Raw genomic sequence first — 22920 nt, 5'->3', positions numbered from 1 at the left:
GGTGAGTGGCGCTGTAGCTCATAACCCATTACCCTGCGTGGCCGAGGCACAGTTTTATGGCACTCTCCCCGGGTGATTTGTCCAACACGGCTCTCCCGTAGCGCCAACAATAGGCCTGGATTAACGGGCTTGTCAGTTTTTTCACCCAACTCGCCACACATCTTCCCGATAAAAGCACCTCCAATTAGCACGGGGGCCTTCGCTATTGCTAAGCACTATCTGTTCTCTCTCACACCGCAGGGTCGAACCGGAAAAGAGGGCAGCCATTTTTCTTGCCCCGGTTCAAACGTGTACAATAACGGCCCCCCACACTGGGTTGGAGATATCGGCTTTTCTTCAGTCACAGGCTTTCAGCTCACGAGGCAATAGATCTCATTCACAGCCTGTGTTACCCTTATCTTGGCTCTGCCTCTAATGAGACATAATAAGGGAAACGTTTTGTAGCAACACATGCTCCTTTTTTATTTGCTGAAGCGTATCTCTTCTCCCTCGCCCTCCCTCTCTGTTTTACCAGCTCCCACTTGGCAGATGAATCATATCTCTCTCCGTACATATGCTAAAAAACTCGTGTAATTACAGGCGGCCTTAAATAAAACAAGCCTTAAAGCTGTCACTTGAGTCACCGTGAGATGAGGCGGGTGGCCCAGGAACTGGGAGCTGTCATTGTTACAATGAATTTATCGGAGGAGAGAGAGAGAGAGAGAGAGAGAGAGAGAGAGAGTGAGAGAGAGAGAGAGACAGAGAGAGATAGTGGATGTAGTACATTCAGCCAGAACAGTATGAAACCAAAGCAAACCATACAAAAAATTGGAGTTAAAAGCAAAAATCACCCTATGTGAAGAGCAAGGGTATTGAAGGCTAAGACATTTTATCCTGAAATGTATGTCTTGAATGTAACTAAAGAAATATCCAAGACCTAAGACGTGATAAACATATATAAGTATAAACTCTGTCATCTAGCCTTATTTTTAAGTGAATATGAGTACATAGAAACAATCACTGTGTGTGTGTGTGTGTGGGAGGGTGTGTGTGTGTTGGGAGTGTATGACGATGGCCTAGCCCTATATTCCTGAACTCTGCCAGCTGGATCTTGCCTCCCTTCTGGCTGCTGATGTCTCTAATTCATCACAGAGCTGCCTGATTGATCTTTTTCTCATTGGGCTGAGGAGCCGCTGCTGATTCTGCAGTCCAGTGGAGAGCAGCCTGCGAAAGTGGAGGGGACATTTTTTGATACGTATTAATCGTGCAACAGACAGAGCCCTCACTGCTCAAGACAGCTCTGTGCAGACAGTGTGTGTGTGTGTGTGTGTGTAAAGAGAGAGAGAGGGAGAGAAAGAGAGAGAGAGAGAGAGAGAGAGAGAGAGAGCATGTTTACTCTGTATGGACTGAAAGTCTCCAAAGGGCTGTTGCTCATGAATACAACACTCTTTGCTGAATTCCAATATCTGTTCACTCACACACACACACACCATGCATGAGTGAGCTTCCTGCTTTTTTATCATAAGAATTTCTTTGAATTGATCATAATAATCTGCCTTCAATATCGGCAATTCCCTAAACATAACCCAAGAAGAAAAAAAGCATTTGTCATAATTATTTCTTTGCCCTACTGAAATTTATTTGTATTGCACTCAAATAATGAATAGGTTAGAATAGCATATAATTTTTCTATGCTGGTAGTTTTTTTGCTTCACAAAACATACACATCAGATTTGAATTAGTAAAGAACACACAGAAAGAAGAAGACAAGCTGCATTTCTCTGTCTCTGTAGCAGGGATGTCGAAACCCAGGTCAAGGCCTGTTCCTGTCCTGAGCTGAAGCATGTTTCATGCTCTTATGCCAGCTTTGCCCTCTGCACAGCTCTCTTGAGACCCATGTCATTTGATTGCTCTCATCTATGTAACAGACCATATTAAATCAAAACTCAAGAGAAAGTTAAAAGCGGAAGCTACCCAGCACTGGCTAACATTGAAATTTTTTTTTTACATAAAATCTCTGCCTTTCAATCTTAGGAGAAGGAAAGAAAAGACAAAGTCTGTGAGAGGGAGGTATGCACAGTTCCTTGTCTGGGTTTTGCCAAAGCGTTTCCAGCGACTGCACCGACCTAAAAGGAACGGGACGGTTTAAAAGGACAAACTATTAATTAGCGAGGTATAAACGGAGAACAGAGAGGAAGCTCTTTCTGATTCAATGACCATTGACTGGGCCAGGGGTGTACCGGGGTGAGAGAGGAGGAGCAGGAGAAAGAAAGAGAGAGGGAGAGATAGTGTGTGTGTGTGTGTGTGTGTGTGTGGTCTGAGGCTCGTCGGCTCCTGGGGTGTTCCGCTACGCTGCGGCCAGTGCAGGGGAAGTGAGAGGAGGGAGACAAGGTGGCAAATAAGAAGGCAAGGTGACAAGGCATCGGGGAGAGAGCAATGAATTATTTATAAGGCTACTGATGGACAGTTTGAATAAGAAAGAAGGAGAAAAGGAGGAAGGGAAGAGAGACAAGCTGAGGTGGGGGCACTGAAATCGAGTGGAATGGTGGTCAGAAGAAAGCCGGGGGCTTTCACGTTGCACACACAGACATGCACCATGTACTGAAGCAAGCTGAGGTCCTGGACTGTAAAAAACCCTTCAGTCAGATCACAAGGGCAAGCATCTACGTGGGTGTTTACATGCTGCCTTCAAGAAGATCACCTTTAAAAGGGACACAAGAAGAAAAAAAGCCCTGTATCACATTTGTCTTGCCATAAGCAGACAGTATGTTTAACCCCAGTGCTCCGGGGCGATACAGGGGTCAGAGTGAGCGATGTAGTGTGCAGAGCTCTGAGCTCCAGCGACACATCCAGAGGCGAATCACCATCACGAGGCCAGTGCAGCACATGCAGACAGAACCTCCACTATTCGATGAGCATGATGAATATTTAACCCTTGTAGAACAGCGCTGGTTCATTTGTCAGGGCCACTGCTTAAATGCCACCATTAGCATGGGCTTTGGTTATTGACATAGAGCCCTGGGTTGATGGATGTGTGAGGACAGGGCAGGACAGTCCAGAGCAGACAGGCCCGCTCATCACGTCACACTATCGACAGAATATTATTAACACACAGTAGGCCAGAACCCTATAGGAGAAAGACCCCCTGAGGTTAGACATACCTTGAGCACACATTAAAAGCATGAGCATGTTTTCTAGTGCAAAACAAAACGGAAAAAGAAAAAAATAGGGTTCAATTTCCTTTGCCTACGAGATTGATAATGGGTCTCAAACCTGCATGAAGGATAACATGAGTAAATTTTTCTGCAGTTGTTTGCAAGCCCTATGTCAGCATTCTGTAATCCTCCATTGTGTCAAATGTGCCACAATTCCAGCTTCCTAGTGTTAAACATTCTGTGCAGAGGATAAAGTCCTCATTATAGATGACATAACTATATAAAGTTGGCCATACACTACATTTCTTTGTACCCTCTAGATATAATTTATGAATTTAGAAAGAAACAGAGCAGGACATACCTAACTCTAAACCTTGTGTTATTTTATTTCACTCCAAAATATATATCATGTATTAGACACACACTGAGTGTGAACTCCATTTTCACCTGCACATGTGCTTCTCTTGCTCTTTTCTAGGTTGAAGTCCTCACACCACAGAATCTAAGAAGCCTGTGTGAGAAGGTGGAGGTCACTTCAGTCCTGTTCTCACAGCCCCAGGTTGCCCTGTGACTCTGATCCTATCATTGCACTCCTGAGCAAACCTCAGGCCCCCAAGAACACAGACGCCTGGCTTTTGGTTGATTTAACACTAAACTAAGTTTTTCAACCAGCCTGTAACATGCCTGCAGCTGCTCTGGTGACACTGCAGAACTGTCACGGGTTACTGTATGTGCTATTTCTGCTGTTCCTGGACTTTACTGTATAGTAGCAGCTGTGTCTGGCCAATGAGCAAAAAGAGAGATTTTCTCACATCTTTGTGGTCTGATCTGATCTGATCATCTGATAGCACAATAATAATTACAAAAACAAAACTCTCAAGAGAAGGAAGATGGGGAAGAACTTGCTTGCTGGCAAAGAAATAGACAAATCCCATCTCCCTCTTGTGCATCACTGCATGAAATGCAAACACATGAGCAAACGAACTGAAACATTCCTCTGTGAAGTTCAACTTGGTAAGTCTGACTGAGAAAACAAGCTTCCATTCCAGCCGCCCTCTCTCTCTCTCTCTCTCTCTCTCTCTCTTTCTCAGAGGTAAGAGCAGGGCTTAGGACAGCGCACTGAAGGATGGTCTCACGCAGTGAGACCTAGGCCACGCTCCCTCGACGCAGTTTGTTTGTACGCGCTCACTTTATTTTGCTTCTCTCTGCTCCATGGATCTTTCCTTTGGCTCTGAGAGCTCCCTAGTAAACACGAGTTAAAAGAGTCATGCATCAAGGGTGCGGATCAGGCCACCTTAAAACCCCTACAAAGCAAACTGGGCCCACACACACACACACACACACACAGTATATAGTTGCAACATATGACAAACAAGCCAACTCTGTTTGACCCACACATCAGCTCAATGCACTTGAATTGTGTTTCATGCAGAGACAGCAAGAGTGTCTTTAAAGGTCTACAGATGATCCAGGTGCCTTTTGATTATTTGTGCTTGTTTGATGTCAGTGTGAGTAGCATGCGGGAGATGTGTTAAATTCACAGAGAGGAGCATCATGCTGTGTGCCTAGCACAAGCGTCCACCATTACTACACCCCCCCTCCCCTTCATCTGCTCAGTGTTAGACCGAGCTTTGAAAAATCAATATATCTCTGAATGGGGGTCAGAGGGGTATCTGTGTTGGGAGAAGTGGCAGATTTGCACTCTTCTGCTCTGTAGGGACAAGGAGAGGATGCCGTGCATTCTGGTGCGGGGGTGTGATATTAAACAGCCCATATCCAAACAGCACCTGCAGAGCAGCGCGAGCAAGTGTGAAAGGCAGCTTAACTCCCAACAACTCACCGACACAGAGAGGTCATGCGATCGAGGAAGAAGAGAGGGAGGATTGCGTCCAATAAAGCAGAATTCCAGATTAGCCCCCCATTTACCACGTTTAGGTGTCATTTTTTTGACGCCGGCAATTTTCAGCTCTGCGGCTATGAAATCATCTCCGATCGGGTCAGCAGGCCCCGGGGCCTCAGAGGCTGAAAATGGCCGACTGAAAAGAGGCAGTTAAGGGCTTTGATAGGGCTAAAGTGGGGCAGGGGGAGTCTCTGGTTAAGAAGATTTTACGCCCCCTGCAAAGCAATGTGGTCAGGCTGTGGACACCGTCTTTGATGTGTGGTGAAAATAAACTTTGAGCATGGCTCGGCCAATCAGAAGGAGCTGAAAAAGACTGAGACAGAAATAGAAAAAAGGCAGACATACAGATCAGACGGCAGTCCTAACAACTGCCTCTATTACACCACCCAGGCAGAAAGGACCCACCGGCAGCAGAAAACAATAACCGTCAGGATAATAAGTAAAGTGTCATTTGGAATTCTGATGTTTAAAATGAATAGGTTAAATTGTTTTCTTTCCCCATCCGCCTTTCCCTCTAGATTTATATTAAAGTTACAAAAGTAATTGTTAATACAGGGGCAGAATAACAATAATAACAGCTGAAACCATATTCCATATTACAAATTGTTCCATTTTAGTCCTAAAGCCCATTTTCACTTAAATTCTTGCCATATTAAGACGTTAAGTATTGACGAATGCAGCAGCTCTTGTAAAATGATAGCCTACATGCAAGGAGTTCGATTCCAACACATTCTCCGCTGACAGGATAATAGGGCCTCAGATCCATTCTCATGAAATAAAAGCGAGAGTAAAAAGGGGGAGAGAGGGAACGGCCGAGAAGAGAGCCTGTAATGTATACGGTGGCAGGCATTGATGATTGTAATTATCAAATTGCAGTTTTAAAAGGCCATTGATTGATGTCATTAACTCAGTGAGTGTTTACTGATCGCTGCATTTGCACGTCGGCTCACGCTGGGAGCTCACGTGTCCTCTCTGATTAGACCCAGGGAGGAATGGGCTCATCAACTTAGTGGGTGAGCTCCCACATCTTTAACTACGCACGTAGAGATACACACATGTACATACTGCACTTGAAAAGAAGGGTCGCTTACTATAAACGTGAACACACACACACACACACACAAACATAATCACACACTTATACACTTATCTCTTCACCACATGAGGTGCTGTATTCAATTATGTCAAAAGCTTTGTTAGAAGACAACTGAGCCAGCGGACTAGGAGTGGGGGCTTCTTAAGTACCTCAGCTCACGCATGCACACACACACACACACACACACACAAAACAGCCCTCATAAAAAGTAGCAGCTTTGGGTTCTTAACTGCCTGCCGTCTCACACCTGTCAATCACAGCAATAGGCTGCTACCACTCTCTTAACAGAGAGAGAGAGAGAGAGAGAGAGAGACTCCTGCTCAGTTAAAAGTTAGCAGGGACTTGAAAACAAGAAGCAGGACTGAAACAGGGAAGCAAAAGAGAAGAAAAACAGTGCACATGCACCTAAATAAACACACAGATGCCCTCATTCATACTTTCTCCTGACTTTCACTTCTTCCCTCTCTTCCCTCCATGTCTCTGTTTCGCTCCGAACCGCAGTCACTCAGAATAGAGCGACATCTCCACATGCACCGTGGCAGAAGTTACAATGCGGTCACACCTGAGAGTGACAGAGTGAGAAACAGACAGGGAGAAACAGAGAGAGAGAGAAAGAGAGAGAGAGAGAAAACTCCCACACGTTCTCGTTTCTACAAGCCAGCTGTAGCTCAATGCCACTCTTTCCAACAGCTAACAGGCAGTGTAACAGCTACCGGCACCCAGAAACAGACAGGTGCAGTGACAGGCGCTGCATTTAAATATGAGCTAGCCGCGCTGAGAGGATGCACAATTAGAATGCAGGATTGGATCAATAAGCGTGCTGACAGATGGATTACTAAGGTAAATAGATGATACATGCAGCTAAATAATTAATCAGGCTGCTGCGAGCACCTCAACAGAGAGTGACAGTGAAGTGGCAACACTTTCCAATGCGCGTGCAGGCCATTGGCATTCTGAGAAAGGAACTTCATATAGATCCTCCTGGGCCTCTTTTTTCCTACACTGGTAATAATGCACTGCTTAAAAATAATGGAGCGTGTTCTTAGGAAGCATTCAGGCTCACGTATCTACAGGTGTACGAGTTTAGAGACGCTTCTGCTTGCTAATACGGCTCATCTATACACCATAACCTGATCTCTCAAGCGGAGAGACGTGCACTGTGTTGTTTTGTTTTTTTTTTAAAAAAAAAAGGGACAACATTCAGCCTCTAAACGCTCCTTGAGGTTTGCACTCGGTAATCACTTCCATTAAATAATTCATGTTTTTAAGGGAAGTAATAAATATATATAATATGTTTGTGTCCTTTAGCCGAGCCGGCTTTTCTGGAAAAAAAAAAAAAGTCTGTCACAGAAGACTGCGCTCGCAAACGGAGAGAAGATTAGATTACGGGTGTGTGGAGAGGTGGGGAGAGAGAGAGAGAGAGAGAGAGAGAGAGAGAGAAAGGTAACGAGGAAGAGATGAATGGAGAGAATGAGAGAGAGAGGGAGATGGTGTGGTGTGAGTCTGTGTGCTCAGCTCTGGGTGGTGGAGCAGTTAGCAGTGAGTGAGGTTTTTCATCTCCTGCCTCTTTAAGGCACTCTAGGGGAACAGGATTTTCAACACATCTGCATTAGAGAGAGGGAAATAACGCTAGGGAAGGGTGTTCTCCTGAGGAAAACCACCAGCTACAGGGTTGTTGATGCTGAGGCCCGTCCCTGAGCCTGTCAGTGGCCCAGAACCCTGAACCCACACCATGGCACCATGACACTATGACACCGTGACCCGGGAAACAGCAACAGAACGGAAGTGATACCAGCTGCGAGGTTTCTACTGGACCCGGTGGACACTTTTATAAGACCTCACTGACATTGCTGGAGATCCCAAAATGTGGATCATGGGAAAGCACAAGGCTGATCCAAGGTCTGGGAGAGCAGCATGTGTGTGTGTGTGTGTGTGTGTGTGTACATCCCCTCCATACACACTACACACCATTTCGGCTCGGCTCATATGTAAAAGCGCTAAAGAACTCTTCGGTATAATTCCTAATGCAGCAACAGTGTCAGTAACAAATTATACCCTGGTTTCATTTGAAATGTTTGTGTGCCGAAAGTGTGTGTGTGTGTGTTACTGTATTTGTGTGGAGGACCCAGCTGTTTCTCCAGCGAGGACGCATGTGATCATCTCATTTTCCCCTGTTAATTTCCCAAACGGTGGCTGTGTCCAATTCGAGTGTAGCAGCCAACAAAGCACAGGCAGGAAGCGCTAATCCTTGATCTGCGTCATGCTGCAACAATGGCACAGTCCAATGATCCTCACACTCACACACACTCTCTCACACACACACACACACACACACAGCTATGGGCCACTGCACTGACACCTGCTGTCCCCTGCCACCCAGAGCGGCGAAGACACAGATAGAGTAACAGAAACCCCCCAGTAGCTTACATCTCTGTCTCGAGAGCTGCCACGAGAAAACTGCTGTACTTGTAAAACAAAAAGAAATGAAACCGGACTTTGCTCTGTCCAATTTCAATTCATTCTATCTGAAAGAGGGAATGTGAGTGGGCTAAAGGGACAGATGGAGAGATAAACAAAGTCACAGAGCCCCTGATTGTGTCCATCACTGATGGTAGATGAAGCTGAGGGCAAAAAAAAGAGAGAGAGAAAGGGGGTGGAGAAGATGACAAGGAAAGAATAGAGGGATGAGAGGAGAGGAGGAATGAGGAGCTGATGGGGAGACTACATGTGAGGACAAGCCTTTTAACATCTGGGAAAGCACAGGCAGCGCTGCTTAATTATTAGAACTGAACTTACTGAACTTAACCTCACCACTAGACCGTGACAGGGGAGCGAGAGAGGAAAAGAGAGGGAGAAAGAACTTTGCAGGGATGACTATGTTTAACTCCACACAGGTCCAACTCTTTAACAGCCAAAGACATACAGCAACATCATTTTTCCTTCACTGGGATTTTTTTTCTTTCATCTTTTCTGATCACTTTTATCACTCCTGCCTGCGAACGCGAGCCCTTCCCTTAGCTTTTTTTAATGCATCCAAAGGAAACACAAATACCCCGGTGCAATCTGTTGTTTGACAGAGACAGGAAAAAAAGGGGGAAGATATCTAAAAAGAAATAAATAAAGTAGTGTGTTTTAACAGCTGTCAGCGCATGTTGCTCTTCAGAGCGTTAGAAAAAGGGAAGAAGAAGACAGCAGAATAACCACACGCTCTCCAAAAAGATATACGCCGGCGAATCGAAAAACATGAAAACAGGAATCAATCACCGCAACTGAGGAGGCAGAAAGAGAGAGAGAGAAAGAGCAGGAGAGAGAGAAAGAAAGAGAGGCAAGAGAGAGGAGAGCAACAGCAGATAATTAAAGGCTCAAAGCCAGCGGCTGACGGACGACCGCAAGTGGCAGAGAGACGATGTGCAGAAATAAGTACAGAAATGCATCTCCATGCTTGTGCATCACGACCCTGCTGGCTTACTTACTAACTACAATGTGTGTGATGCCCCAAAATAATAAAAAAATGAGCGTTTCTTTGTTTTTTAATACAATCACTCAGATTTCAGGTGGAAATAAATCCAGTCTGGATGGAGCACTGGGGGTTAAGTGTGGAGCTACCCCGTAAATCAGCAGGGGATTTATAGCGACAGGCCCACACAGCTCCCGGCCTGGTCACGTCAGGAAGGAAGCCTGCGTGGCTGCGCACTGTTGTCTTAAGGATTTTTCTCTAGACCCCCCCCCCCCTCGTTTTATTTCGACTGCTCAGGAAGGCAGCTGCTGTCTGCCTTTCAGCTCATCGCTCGTTCCCTTTGCCTGTCCCCCCTCCGCTCTTTCATTTTTATCTCTTTGTGTTATCATCCTCTCTCCATACCTTTTGCGCTCCCTCTCTTCTATGTTTCCGTCTGAGTTTCTCACTTTTCTGTTTTTTTATTCTCAGACATGAGGATGGAGATTTGGAAGTGGACCAATGGGTCTGGGTCAGGTTCAATGCTCTGTTCTGTGGTGTAAATGCGTGCGGGGAGGGAAAGGCAAACAAACAAGGGCCAGCTGTCACTCACACACACACACACCAGAAGCACATAGAACACACATACAGTATGTGCTGTATAGAATAGGAATCCATATAAAACCCAAACCGAAAAGCAAAGAGAAAAGTTCACTTTTGAAGTAAATATTCTAGTACAGTATTCTAAATGCTCAATCGAAGAGCGAAGATAAGCCTGTCACGTTAGTCTTTATCAGCTGTGGTGTTGCCATGATGGGGTTTTATAGCAAGGTTTCCTGGTTCACAGTAGAGAGGCTTATTCATTGTGCTCTCTGGTGGAAAGATTTGAAGATTCAGTCTCTCTCTCTCTCTCTCTCTCTCACACAAACACACACACACACACGGCATGTGAGAGGATACCACTCACAATGTGACAAGGAGCAGCAAGTTACCCAGTCAAGGGGAACCCAATTTAAGTTTCTTCGACTCCGGGTTCTAGAAACTCAATTGCATTAGGGCCCTTGGTGGGTCTGAGGTTTAATCTAATTAGATACAGCACAAAAATAGTGTGTGTGCACGCATGTGTGTGTGTGACAGAGAAGCACAGAGTGAGGCGAGAGCACTAGTTTTAGTCTCATACTCATTTTCTCCTCGGCCGTATTCCCAAGTCGGGGAAGGGAGAAGGGCTGTGTGCCTCTTCTACTCCCTCCTTAATCCCCTCTCGTGTTGCCCCTTATCGCATACTCTGAGCATCAGATTAATACAGGCCGGAATTAGCAGCTATCTCACAGTTAATCTGAGCCCAGGCTGAGGCGTCATAATCCCACCACCCAAACGGACATGTCCGGGGGAAAAAAACGTTCTGTACAGCAACTACACCAGCTAAAACACGCCTTCAATCAAACAAGACCCTCTCAGAGGAGAAATCCTAGATGAGACACTTCCTTTTGTCTGTTTCTCTTCTCTCTCTTTCTCCTTCCTGTCTACTTCGGTCGTTGGGTGTCATTCACATCCCTGCCTGCCTGCATGCCAGCCTCTTTATCCGATCAGTCTCAGCTCACTGCCTCTGTCTCTCATCTGTTCGATCAAGGGTGTTTCCATCTCTCCCTCTCTCTCTCTCTTTCTCTTTCTCTGTTGCATCCCTTGACCTGCCTGCCTGTCGCAGAGGAGGTGTGTGTAAACTGTAAACACACCCTAAAGTAAAATGATTGAAATTAGTAGGAGTTCAGGAACATTGTGACGGAGAAATATAGAGTGAGAGAAAAAGGAAGCAGAAAAAAATTGACAAAAAAATAGCAAAAGAGTAGCAGGGGAGAAAAAAGGACAGCAAGCAATAATGAGACAAGGCTTTTACTTACACTCTCACACACACACACACACACACACTTAAATACACACTGACATTCTTTCTGTCAGCAGGTGAGCTAAACGTGGGCAGGGGTAGTTACTAAGGAAAGTGTGTGTGTGTGTGTGTGTGCGTGTGTGTGTGTGTGTGTGTGTGTGAGGTATAAAATCCCACATAATTATAAGAATCTATGACAGTTCTGACCTGGTCCCCATTTTTTCTCCAAAACTAAAAGTGGTAATAAGCCGCCATGATAGAATTACGTGGTGTGTGTGTGTGTGTGTGTGCACCTCAGCAAGTGTGTTTTCACTGTAATTCCTAATGTATTTGAGTAAGAGAAGTAAAGACGGATTGCCTTCAGTAATACCACTGAACTCCCTTCCTGTAGATCCCTTATGGATTGAAATGTACACACACACACACACAGCCCCTATTTCATATTTCATTTCTCATCTCACTCATCCTCTCTTTTACACACACGTGCACACACACACACACACACACACACACAAAACCCCTCCATTTCATTTATGAGTTGTATCTCTGGGATTGATCTGAGGTGGAGGAGCACCAGGGCTCCCTGTCCAAACATTAGCACCACTCTGGCTGTGACACGGACACGGTCTCAATACAATCCTGCTCTAATGTGTCATATGAACAAACTGAGGTGCTCAGAGCTGATTGCTGTTAAAAGCATTGTCTGAGAAATCTGCACAAAAATCAACCCAGATTTGACTTAATATTGGATTCATTGAGGTTTAAAAAAGCACTGAAATACATTGTGTGATAGGATTTGCCTTAAAGTATTATTAATATTATTATTACTAGTAGTAGTAGTAGTAGTAGTAGTAATCTTGTTTTAATAATATATTTCCATTTTTTGTAGTTTATTGTGTAATTTGTAATGCATTCTTAATTATCTAAGAGTTTAACAGCTTCCAATGCTGTAAAACATTTTTAAATATAAATGGCAATTTAAAGCATGTGTACATTAAAAATCTAAAAAAAATCCCTCTCTGAGAATGATGGAACATTGCTACTGTGGGGTAGAAGGGCGAAGAGGAAAGCAGCTACTCACAGCGTTCAGTGCGGTCCTCTGGGCTGGATGAGGCCTCGCGGTCGGACAGCAGGCCAGAGACGGCGAAGATTTTCTTTCCGGCATCCTCCACAGCCTTGAGGGCACCGGGTGAGCCTGAGGGCACGTGGGCGCCACCGTAGTCATACTCTTTACCCTCAGCGTCTGAGTAGCGCAGGTGTGGAGACGCTTCTGCCTCCAGGCAGCCCTTGAGGCGCTTTGCTGGAGTGAAAGCTGATTGGTAGGCCCCTGAGGCTGCATCACGTTCTTCTGGTGGTGAAGCAAAGGGCCGGAAGGCTCCAACAGCACCGTGGTTAAGCACACTGATGGATGGTGGACAGTCTAGGCCAGGTGGTGCAAACTGGTGGTGCAGGTGCAGGAGAGATGGAGCAAAGTCACGGCCACCAAAGCCAGGCTGCCGGTGGTAGACGGAGGCGAAGGCGTAGGAGCCGTTGGCGAAAGGTAGGTGCACGTCCTTGTCGGAGACAGACACTGGTGCGCCAAACGGCCGCGGCTGCTGACACGGGGCCGAGGCATCGCGACTTGCGTCGGCTGTTGACGCCAGCACCATGAGAGCTGGAGACGCCAATGGACCAGGGAGATACGATGAGCTCTCCATCTTGAAGGCGGCTCGGTGGTGAAGGTCCATCTTGGCCGGGGGTGTCGGTTGAGGAGGAGGAGGGGTGAGCGGAGAGCTCAGTGGGGCAGGGGGGAGGGGTGGAGAGAAAAGAGCGGGGGGGAATGGTATGGGGAGTATGGTGCCGATTGGGTCCGTCCTTTATACTTAGAATGGGTGCCTCTTGCTGGCAATTCAAGCTCGACAGGGCTCGTCCTGTGAAAGAGAGTAACACGTGGTAAGTACAAACTCTCACAATTTAAAGACAAACAAAATAATGACACTTAATAAATAAAAGTGAATGGACTGAACATAAAGTGTGTCACAACGTGTCCTACGTCCTTTTGCTCTGACCTTGTACTGACATCCACACAGATGACCTGAATGACTGACAGCCTCTCAAAAATAAACTTTCTACCGCCGAAAACTTTTTTCCTCCCGCAGATCTACGGCCGAATCACATATAAGCCTCTTATTCCTCCATCTCAGCAGCGGTGGAGCGGAGCAGCGTCTGAGGCTGATAAGTCCTCGCCGCTCAGATCAGATAAGAGAAGCAGGCCTCTCCCCACCAATGGGATTCTCATAGTGATAGCATATCTGCCTGCCATCTGCACAGGAAATCTGACTGAATGAATAAATTAGTCGCACTTCACCCCTTGACCCTTGGTGCTGTCTAACGGCCCAAGAGCCCTGTGAGGATTAGATGAGCCGACTGGCCGAAGTGTGAGTGGATTTAATGAGTCAAAAGAACTTTTTTTTTTTTTTTTTTAGAAATCCTGCCCATTTGTGTGTGTGTGTGTGTGTGTGTGTGAGCAATGTATGCTATTCCAAATCCCCATGGGGTGACTTGAAGGTGATCTACTATTACAAGGTAGCCAGGGAATGGAATTACACGGAATTGGTAATTGATTGTAATTATCCAAACCCAATGCACTGCTTGACTACCATGAATTGATTATTCTAAAGGCTGAATACTAAGACTGCACTATACATTAATTACAAAGGTGAGCTTATGCACTACAGCGATGATAACACAAGAGATATTTTGCCAATTAATAATTCAGGGAGCAGTTTGCGGAAATGTATTGAAGGCTCTGCGAACTTAAGAGCCGCGCAAAAAGTAGGAAGAAAAGTAACACTTGATATGAGAGGTGATCCATCTGGAAAATGTGTTCCGTGTTGTGTTGTAATTCACGTAGACATGCCTTTAGTCTTGTCTCACTGCTCTGCTACTTCAAAACTATGAAATCAGGCGGCATCAAAGAAGCTCCTGGGGAGTTCACTGGGGCATTTTTACACATATCAGCTGTCCAGAACACTCATTCTAATCAATTTTATAACCTGATCTGAACATCTGCAAATCTTCTAGCACATGCATACACACACACACACTGTGGTCCTGTAAAGAGCTTTACATTATCACATACATGGCAGGGGAATGTGCTCCTTTTCCGGTCTGTGGAAAATGGGTTATACTACACCGCTCGGGGTTGGCTGGATGCCCAAGAATCACATTACCCGCTGTCTTTTTGCCCAATCTAACCGGCACCTTGAAAATGCATCGCTATCAAACCCCTTGTTCCTCACACTCTTTCTCTCTCGCTTCTCACCACGTGTTTGTCACTGTATCGAATCTCTCCTATCGGAAAGAGTGCTAAAAAATGAGTGTGTCTGGGTGTTGATAGCGAGGTAATACAGTGGTAAGTACCTGGATATTTCAATTTTATTATCATTACCATCAGTGCAGCCAGGCAGTGTGAAACTGACAATCCAATAAACGGACATGTGATATCCCCCAATGGCAGGACAGAGAGAGAGAGAGAGAGAGAGAGAGAGAGAGAGAGAGAGAAAGAGAGAGATGGGGGGTAATAAGTAGGCTAAGTGTTGTACAGATGTGCTAATCATTTTCTGCAGCAGCAGTGCGACTGGTCTGTCTGCCTGGTACCCCGGCCACACACACACACACACACACAGAAGCCCAGTGTCCCAGAACAACCAGAGGGAGTGGTGAGTCAGCCTGACACACACTGACACGCCAGACAGAGTGTGTGTGTGTGTGTGTGTGAGAGAGAGAGAGAGAGAGAGAGAGAGTCTTGGCCAGCTTTTCTTGACCCTTTCCCTTTCTTTTTCATTCTTTCCAAACATATTTCAGACTGTCAGATCCCAACAACAACACCGACATCATTTCAATTCTTCCTATTCATTTCCATTCGTAATTTATTCTAATCATTATCATCATGCATGTCCCAAACCCTCACACTACCAGTGTTTCATACTGGACAGGTTACTCTAACAGAGCTCTGAAAATAAAATGTGTAAAACTCTCACAACATTTCACACATGAATCCTGGGTATCTTTTTAAACACTATTGTTCCTACAGTGCAGTGTCATCCCTGGTGATATATAAAATGTAATATATATATATATATATATATATATATATATATATATATATATATATTCCACTCAGAAGACAAAAGCGGCTCAGAAGACACAATAAAGATAAGTAGGAAGACGTCAAGAATAGATTTCCTCCGTGCGCTCTGGAGAGCAGAGAAGATGAATTCAATTTCATCGAAAACAAACGTTTGCCTGCTTTTGACGACATGCCAGGATCCAGAATGTGGGTTTTACTTGAGGAATGTCATTCAGACCATGGCTGCCTGTCTGTCAGTATGTTTAGCGATTGTTGTCAAGCGTGAAAGCGCCACTCTTACATTTTATTACAGGACAGGGCAGACACTGTCATTCAATACCCAGCAAAAAAAAAAAACCGTCACACACACACACACACTCAAGTCACTCTCCCTCTGGAACACATACACACTCACTGTTTCCCAGTCTCCAAGGAGATGAGAAAAAAAAGACAAAACAGGCAACGGGGCCGAAGCATGCGCATGACCAACAGATTTCACGCCAATTACTGGACAATGTTTAGCAACACCGCAGATCCAAACATGCTCTATTACCCCCCAAATAGTATTTTTATTTTCAAGTCATAGCATATTAAAAGCAAAATATAACAATGTGAATATTTCCATCACACTAAAAAAAAACTGGGCTTTGGAAGCTTTACGCAAACCCTGGCAGCTGAAATGGAGAGCTCTTAAGCAATGTAGCAGGAAACGATACCAGCGCGAGGCAGCACATTTTAAGCAAACTGCTTTGCTCTTGAAAACTTGTCTTGACTATCTAACGGCTCTCCAGCACATCGTGCTCTTTAATCACCTTGCTGAGTAAACTGGTGTTTTCCCACAGCCCGCACTCGAGCTGCTACTTAACAGAGACACTTGAAATGGAGCTCGCCCGCCTGTTCCAGCATGCTGGCTTCAATTCTGTCAGCTTCAAATATTTGCAGTGAGAGATGCATGCGGGAAAAGCTGTGCATCACGAGTAACAGGCAGCGAAGGACAGAACGCAGTCGATGCTATTGAAAACACAGCTCAGGCTGCCAGTCAGAAGCACGCAGCTCGTACATCCTGCAGAATTGGAATCAGACCTTCCCCCCCTTTCAGTATGAAATCTAAAACGGGACAATTCGATAATGTGTCTCAGCTGCAGAATGAGAAATAAAATAAAAGACGAAGAAGAGGAAAAACGCCACCTGCATTCGGCAGACATGAAAGTGAGATTTAATGTCAGAGCGCGCGCGCGCGGGCGAAAGATAATGACACTTGGACAACCAGCAAACTAGATCAATACTGGTCGTGCAAGCTGCGCCTCACCACTCCACTTCACTATCAACAAATAAATTCCCCCCAGTGTATGACACACAATAAAAGCTGGCGATAAATAGCAGTAATCAATCACTCCTTTATTGGATCTTGCCATGTGCATAAGCACAAGTGGGGCTCTGAAGTTTGACTCTTTTTTTTTATTATTCCTCTGCTCGCAAAATTTGCACAGTTTACTCAGCGAGTGACAAAGCAGAAGTGACATGAGGCTGGAGCTGAGCTTGGATTTGCTTTTTCAAATAAAGCTTTGCGCTTGGCTCGCTGGGCAACATTGATTCATTGTGAACAAAATGATTTTCAAAGTTTCCTGTCCTGCCTCGGCTATTCGTTTTAGCGGACGGCGGACTGTTTGTCTCATCCCACCCACCTGAGCCAACTAATTCCTCACTAAGCCCAGATTATTTGCAAGGTGTCTGGCTCCTCTGTGCTCTGAGCCAGCACTGGACTACAAAGAAGTCACCCCACCCACCCCTACCACTGGCCACTGCTGCATGAATGTGTTACACACACACACACACACACAGAGAGAGAGAGAGAGAGAGAGAGAGAGAGAGAGAGAGAGAGAGAGAGAGATTTTACACTGATCTAGCTCTCTACTGAAACCTTCTCCATAACACATGCATAATGAGAGAGCCAATCATTTCCTATTAACATAAACATTCAGCCAATATTAATGATTAATTATGTGTAGAATCAGAGATCTGGTGATTCAGCAAAGTGTTACAGCTTTTCAACATTGCAGTGATAGTTGTTAAAGCAATTGCAACCATAACTATTCACTCCAATCCAGCTCGTAACTTTCAGCGAGATGCACCCATATATATACAGGATGTGGTTTAAATATAAGATGTAGACGATATACTGGATGAAGTAGAGTAAATGACATTGCAAACGTGTCCATTGGCAAGACAGGCCAGTCCCAGGCTTTCTGGGAGGGTCATAAGCAGAAGAAGAAGAAGTTGATAGATATCTGCCTCTGATCGATCTCGGCCAAATGCACTGCTAATGCCTTAGGGGAGAGAGCGCAAAATTAACTTATTCTCCAGCACTGAAACTCACATTCACATCACTAGGAGACTAGAGGAGAGGGGAAAGCAAAACACTTACTCGCTCCAAAAACCTGATGTGCTCTCACTGCCTGACTGAATCCAATATGTGACAACAAAGTGTTTCAATTTAGCGTCTTATGAAAGACATAAAGCTACATAAGTCCTTCATTGTGAAAACGAATTTAGGATTTTGGACATGATGATTTTCGATTTCACTGGAAACATTTCTGGAGAGAAATATTTTCCAGCATTCAGTTACTGATCATAATGACTCTTACAAATCAAAAGACGGGACATGTTTATGGATATTACATTTTTTTTATCGTGTTCTGCAATTGCACTAAGTTGTTTTAAGCAATATTTTATCGTCTGCAAAATGCAAAGGACTTACGAATTAAGAAAAGGAGCTATTCATTCACGTATTATTTGGTCAGGGGGGAAATGCGCTTTGTATTTTAGGTGAACGCGCATTTCTTGATTTCTTGATTAACGAATAATACAGTCAATAAATTATTATTATTATTATTATTATTATTATTATTATTATTATTATAAAATAATACATATGCATATCAAACAAAATTTTGAATTCTATTAAATCATTTTAAATCGTCTTTATAAATTGCAAAATAAATAAAAAGGACCAAAAATCAATAATGAAAGTATTTCCCAGAACTAAAGCATGAGAATGAGTGCGGTACAGACGCCCGTTGTAAGCAAACAAAGTGCTCTTCAGCACCATAAAATTTGAAATGTTCCGCTTGGCAAAGAAATGAAAAGCTACACGGATCAGGCGTGTCTGTGAGCTCCAAAATAATAAGAGACAAATTAGGGCGAGTTATAGGCTGTGTCCCAAACCGCACATTACCTTACTAAATAGTATTCAGTACCAGCGCAGACCCATGAGAACACAGCGTACTAATTTGGCCTCTACGGTGATTTTTGTTCCCCTTTCCTAATATTTTGTCTAGCTATAACATGAATATATATATACATATATATTTTTATTTACAAACTATTTAGTGGTTTTGGTAGAATGTCCGAACCTGGACGCATCCTGGGAGAGATTTATTCATTTATTAAACATCAGGTCAGATGAGTTTGGCACCATCATCTTTCTCACTTTTGATTTTATTTCCAGTTAATTTAAGCAGTTTTAAATAACCTTTTCTGTGCCTGTTTGTGTACTATGACCAAATTCTAATGATCTGTAGGAAATGAATTGTAATCATGCCACCATCTGCAGGCAAACGACATTCATTTAATGCTGTGTGTTTATTAGCACAGGAAAACACGCAAACATGCGCGGCTGTGTAAGAGTCGGGGCTGTTGTCTGCTTTTAATATATGAGAGAAAAAAGAAGCCGAGCTTGTCGATGAGAACTAATGAAGCCGGTACATTTGAGTAATCTGCGCTTAATTTACTTTCCGCTACAGATGGATTTGTCTTTGTCACTCCTGCACCAAGTCTATAATATATTCGCGCAAAGATTCCTACACTTCTCTGCCACTGTGGCTTCTGCTTGATTGTTTTCTCTTTTTCATCCTTGTGTGAACAGGAATGGATGCTCTTCATTACGCCATTTTTTTCCTTTTTCTTTCTTTCTTTCTTTTTTTTAAATCCCACAAATCCAGATTAAAATAAACTCTTGACGCATCGATCGGGACACTGGAACCGGCATTTATTTTACTTCAGCTCGCACTTCGGATCAATGCAAACAAAAAAAAAGGAAAAGAAAGAAGCGCGGCTGAAAATCCTAACGCGCATAAATAAACTTTCTCCCTGTCCGCATGCGTGTAGTCTCTCTCCTGCCTGTCCATGCTTAAAGATATGCCGGTGAAGGAAAATAACATTAAATACATTCGGGAAAGTATGTCATTAAAATTACGCGCACAAGCTTTGGGTGAAAAAAACGAGAAAGAGTGAGAGAGAGAGATAAAAAAAAAGAGCACGAGTTTACAAGGAATGAGTATGTCTATTTTATCTGTGTAATCAAAGTTCGCTTTGGCCAGCAGCCTGCGTTAGTGCGTAAATGCGTAAGTTCAGTGATACTTGTACCGATTGCGCATGTGTAAATTGAATTGCAATTAATAACGCGCAGACTTTATGCATTAAAATACACACACAAAAAATTGATTGTGCACTATTCTCCAAGGCAAAGTTCATCTTCCAATATTTATCACATAATTCAGCTCTGACCAGTGCGGCAAGTGTCAATAAACACATTAATCTTGGAGTGTCATAATTTCATTATTCAATTTATCTGAGATTAAACAGCCAACAGGACGTGTAGGATAGCGGGAAATATTGAAGCGACGTTATTCGGTACGGTCTATAAACATTTCCATGCGGATCATTAAGATTTATGAAGCGCACCACAAACAGAAATTACAAGAAGGGGAGAAAATGATGTGGCAAGGCATTGTTGCGAACATTATTAAATCACACAGGATAAGTAAACAGAATGATTTAAAAAAAAATAAATAATAATAATCAGGAATAAATATTAAACACGTGTGTACTTTTAATTGGTTTAATAAGCCTTATTTGAACACGTGCATTCATAGCTAATATTGTTATAATATATTCATAATCACATTATATGTAAGAGAGTATATTTATAATAAAATACCCCGGTCCTTCTTTTGCTTGTTTGTTTGTTTGTAACTATTATTAAATCTTTGTGTGTGCTGAGAGATCACTAATAAACTTCATTAATATGCAGTTGTCTAGGAGATGAAAAATATGCAGGCTACTTGGATGGAAATAAAAAAAAACAGTTGTAGTTTAATTTGCTTGCTATGTACTTAAAAAAAACTTCGAAAAGATATTCTTTTATTACATACACTAAAAATAATCCAAATAATCTTGCCCTTTGGCTATGCACAGGCCCATTTAAATCAGTATACTTTGTTCTTCAGACATATTAAATACACATAATCACTTTGGTAAAAATCATTTTAAAATCCTACACCAATTTTTATCGAATTTAGATCTGAGGAGGCGATTTAGTTTCTGTGTGTGGATGTGCTGTGAGAAACTAATCGTTGATTACAAAGACAGAAAGCGTGTAATTTGTTATTTTCGTTTTTGGTGAGCAGGATGTAAATGCTAGTAATTATCCTGTTTATTTAAACAGGTGTTTCCTGACGCTGACTAGCACTTGACTTGGTTTTCCATCTTTGCGCTAAACCTACTGTCCTAATGAAGCGCGCATCCAAACTCAAGAATCCGTTACAGGGTGAAGTTAAGGAAGTTAAAAGTCTTATGACTGTATATGGTTACGAGTGTGTGTGTGTGTGTGTGTTTGTGTGTGCGCGCGCGCGTTGTGGCGCTAAGACCTAGGGTAAAAAATTAGTTATTTAATTATTTAAATCATTTTTGTTGTGCGCCTTAATTACCTGAGAGGTAAAGTCAGTAATAAAAAAAGATCACTGCTTCTCCCGTCCACTATCTCTCATCAAAATGGCACTGTGCGTTGTTTCTGGATAATTATAGAGATTAAGACTCTTAAACATTACGAGACGGAATACTGATGTGTTAGTGCGTGTGGGCGCAAGCAAGCGCGGTTTTGTATTTAAAAAAGTACCGCAAAAACAAAGTTGACGCGTCTTCCAGCACACATGACTTACTTGTTAGCAGCTACTCCGGGAAAAATACATTTTATTTTTAAATAACTCGGGGTGATAAATTGCTCTTTTGGGTACTTTTGTTATTCTGTATCTTGAACTTTACTTTACTTTACTTTACTTTACTTTACTTTACACAGGGGGAAATGCTACATATGGATGAGTAAACTTATTCCATGCTGCGGTCAGTTCATGGCAGAGGAGGCCGTGCAGGTGTTGCTCAATTTTTTGGGTCTTTCAAAAAAAACCAAAAAACAGATTGAGAGTTTTAAACTCACTCCATTACTATGTTTTGTGTGTGTGTTTATTTGTTTGTTTAAATATATTAGTGTTTAACTGTCACAGTAAATCAGGGATTGGTCCTTAATCAAAGCATTGATTAAAATGTAATCAAGGACATAAGCGAGTCTCTTTACGCGAATGAAAAGGATATCCGATAAAAGGTATAATTAGCATGGCACAGATGTTAAGCATACAGATGTTTATTAGAAACCTATTAAGACGTCTCTGAATGTTCAGAGATGGGTAATAACTTCTTTTTATCAGTGCTGCGTTAGCGTTAAACTCACTAATCTCACTCGCGTTAAACTCCACACAGACACGCGACACTTCGGCGAGCGCGAGTTCACTGAGAATCACACACACAAACACACACACGCACACACACACACACACACAAACACACATACACACACCGCAAGATCGCCAAAACAATCCGTGTCGAGGGCAAAACATTTCTATCAAAGCATTTAAGAGCACTTACGGTGTATAAAGTAATTCCTTGGCAGGTCCTGGGCGTCCTTTTATCCCGCACAAGCGAAACTTTTTTTTTCGTGGTCCGTGCCAGGCGCAGGGAGAGCCGAGGAGCATGCGAGGAAAAAGTTTGCGGCGCGCGCACACAGCCAAGACGACCGCCGTGTGAGGTCGAGTTTTCCCGGGTAGTATCAGTTGCACGTATCGATGAGGGGGTAAACTGCACGGACACACAGAGACGGAGAGAGAGAGAGAGAGAGAGAGAGAGAGAGAGAGAGAGAGGGAGGTGGATGTGTTAACGGTCCTGGCGCGCTGTGTCGGAGGTGCAGTGCTGCCGCTCAGCGCCCGATCCGCTCACTGACTGACCTGCTTCTCCTCTTCTCTCAACACTCCCCCCATCAGACCGACCCCCCTTCCTTCCTTTCACCGTGTTCCCCGAGGGGATTTCGGGGCCGTTTGGGGGCGAATTAGGTTCTCTCTGAAACCTCGACGCTGAAGACACTATGTGTGAAATAAAGTCCGGGAAGAAATTAAAGTGCGCAATGGCGCGCGGAGTGCACATGGAAGCGGGTAAGTGTGCTTCAAAGCTAGTGTGCGCTAGTGCAGCGCGTGGGC

The 22920-nt window shown here is 43.8% G+C and overlaps 1 protein-coding gene across 10 annotated transcripts in view; it reads right to left on the bottom strand.

Annotated features, from left to right (window-relative positions):
- Window positions 1–22538, bottom strand: part of rnf220a (ring finger protein 220a) — a 112684-nt gene extending 90146 nt beyond the window's left edge. For all 10 annotated transcript variants that reach the window (XM_058395260.1, XM_058395261.1, XM_058395262.1 and 7 more), the window contains exons 1-2: window positions 22316–22538; window positions 12527–13355 (exon numbers count right to left, since the gene is read on the bottom strand). In XM_058395260.1, the coding sequence (XP_058251243.1) occupies window positions 12527–13172 (646 nt within the window). In that variant the 5' untranslated portion in view covers window positions 13173–13355; window positions 22316–22538. The remainder of the gene's footprint in view (window positions 1–12526; window positions 13356–22315) is intronic.
- Window positions 22539–22920: the final 382 nt, after the last annotated feature.

This window comes from Hemibagrus wyckioides, linkage group LG07 (assembly GCF_019097595.1).
Source record: "Hemibagrus wyckioides isolate EC202008001 linkage group LG07, SWU_Hwy_1.0, whole genome shotgun sequence".
Lineage (NCBI taxonomy): Eukaryota > Metazoa > Chordata > Actinopteri > Siluriformes > Bagridae > Hemibagrus > Hemibagrus wyckioides.
The sequence above is the reverse complement of the archived record's forward strand: the minus strand, read 5'-3'. Positions and strand labels throughout refer to the sequence as shown.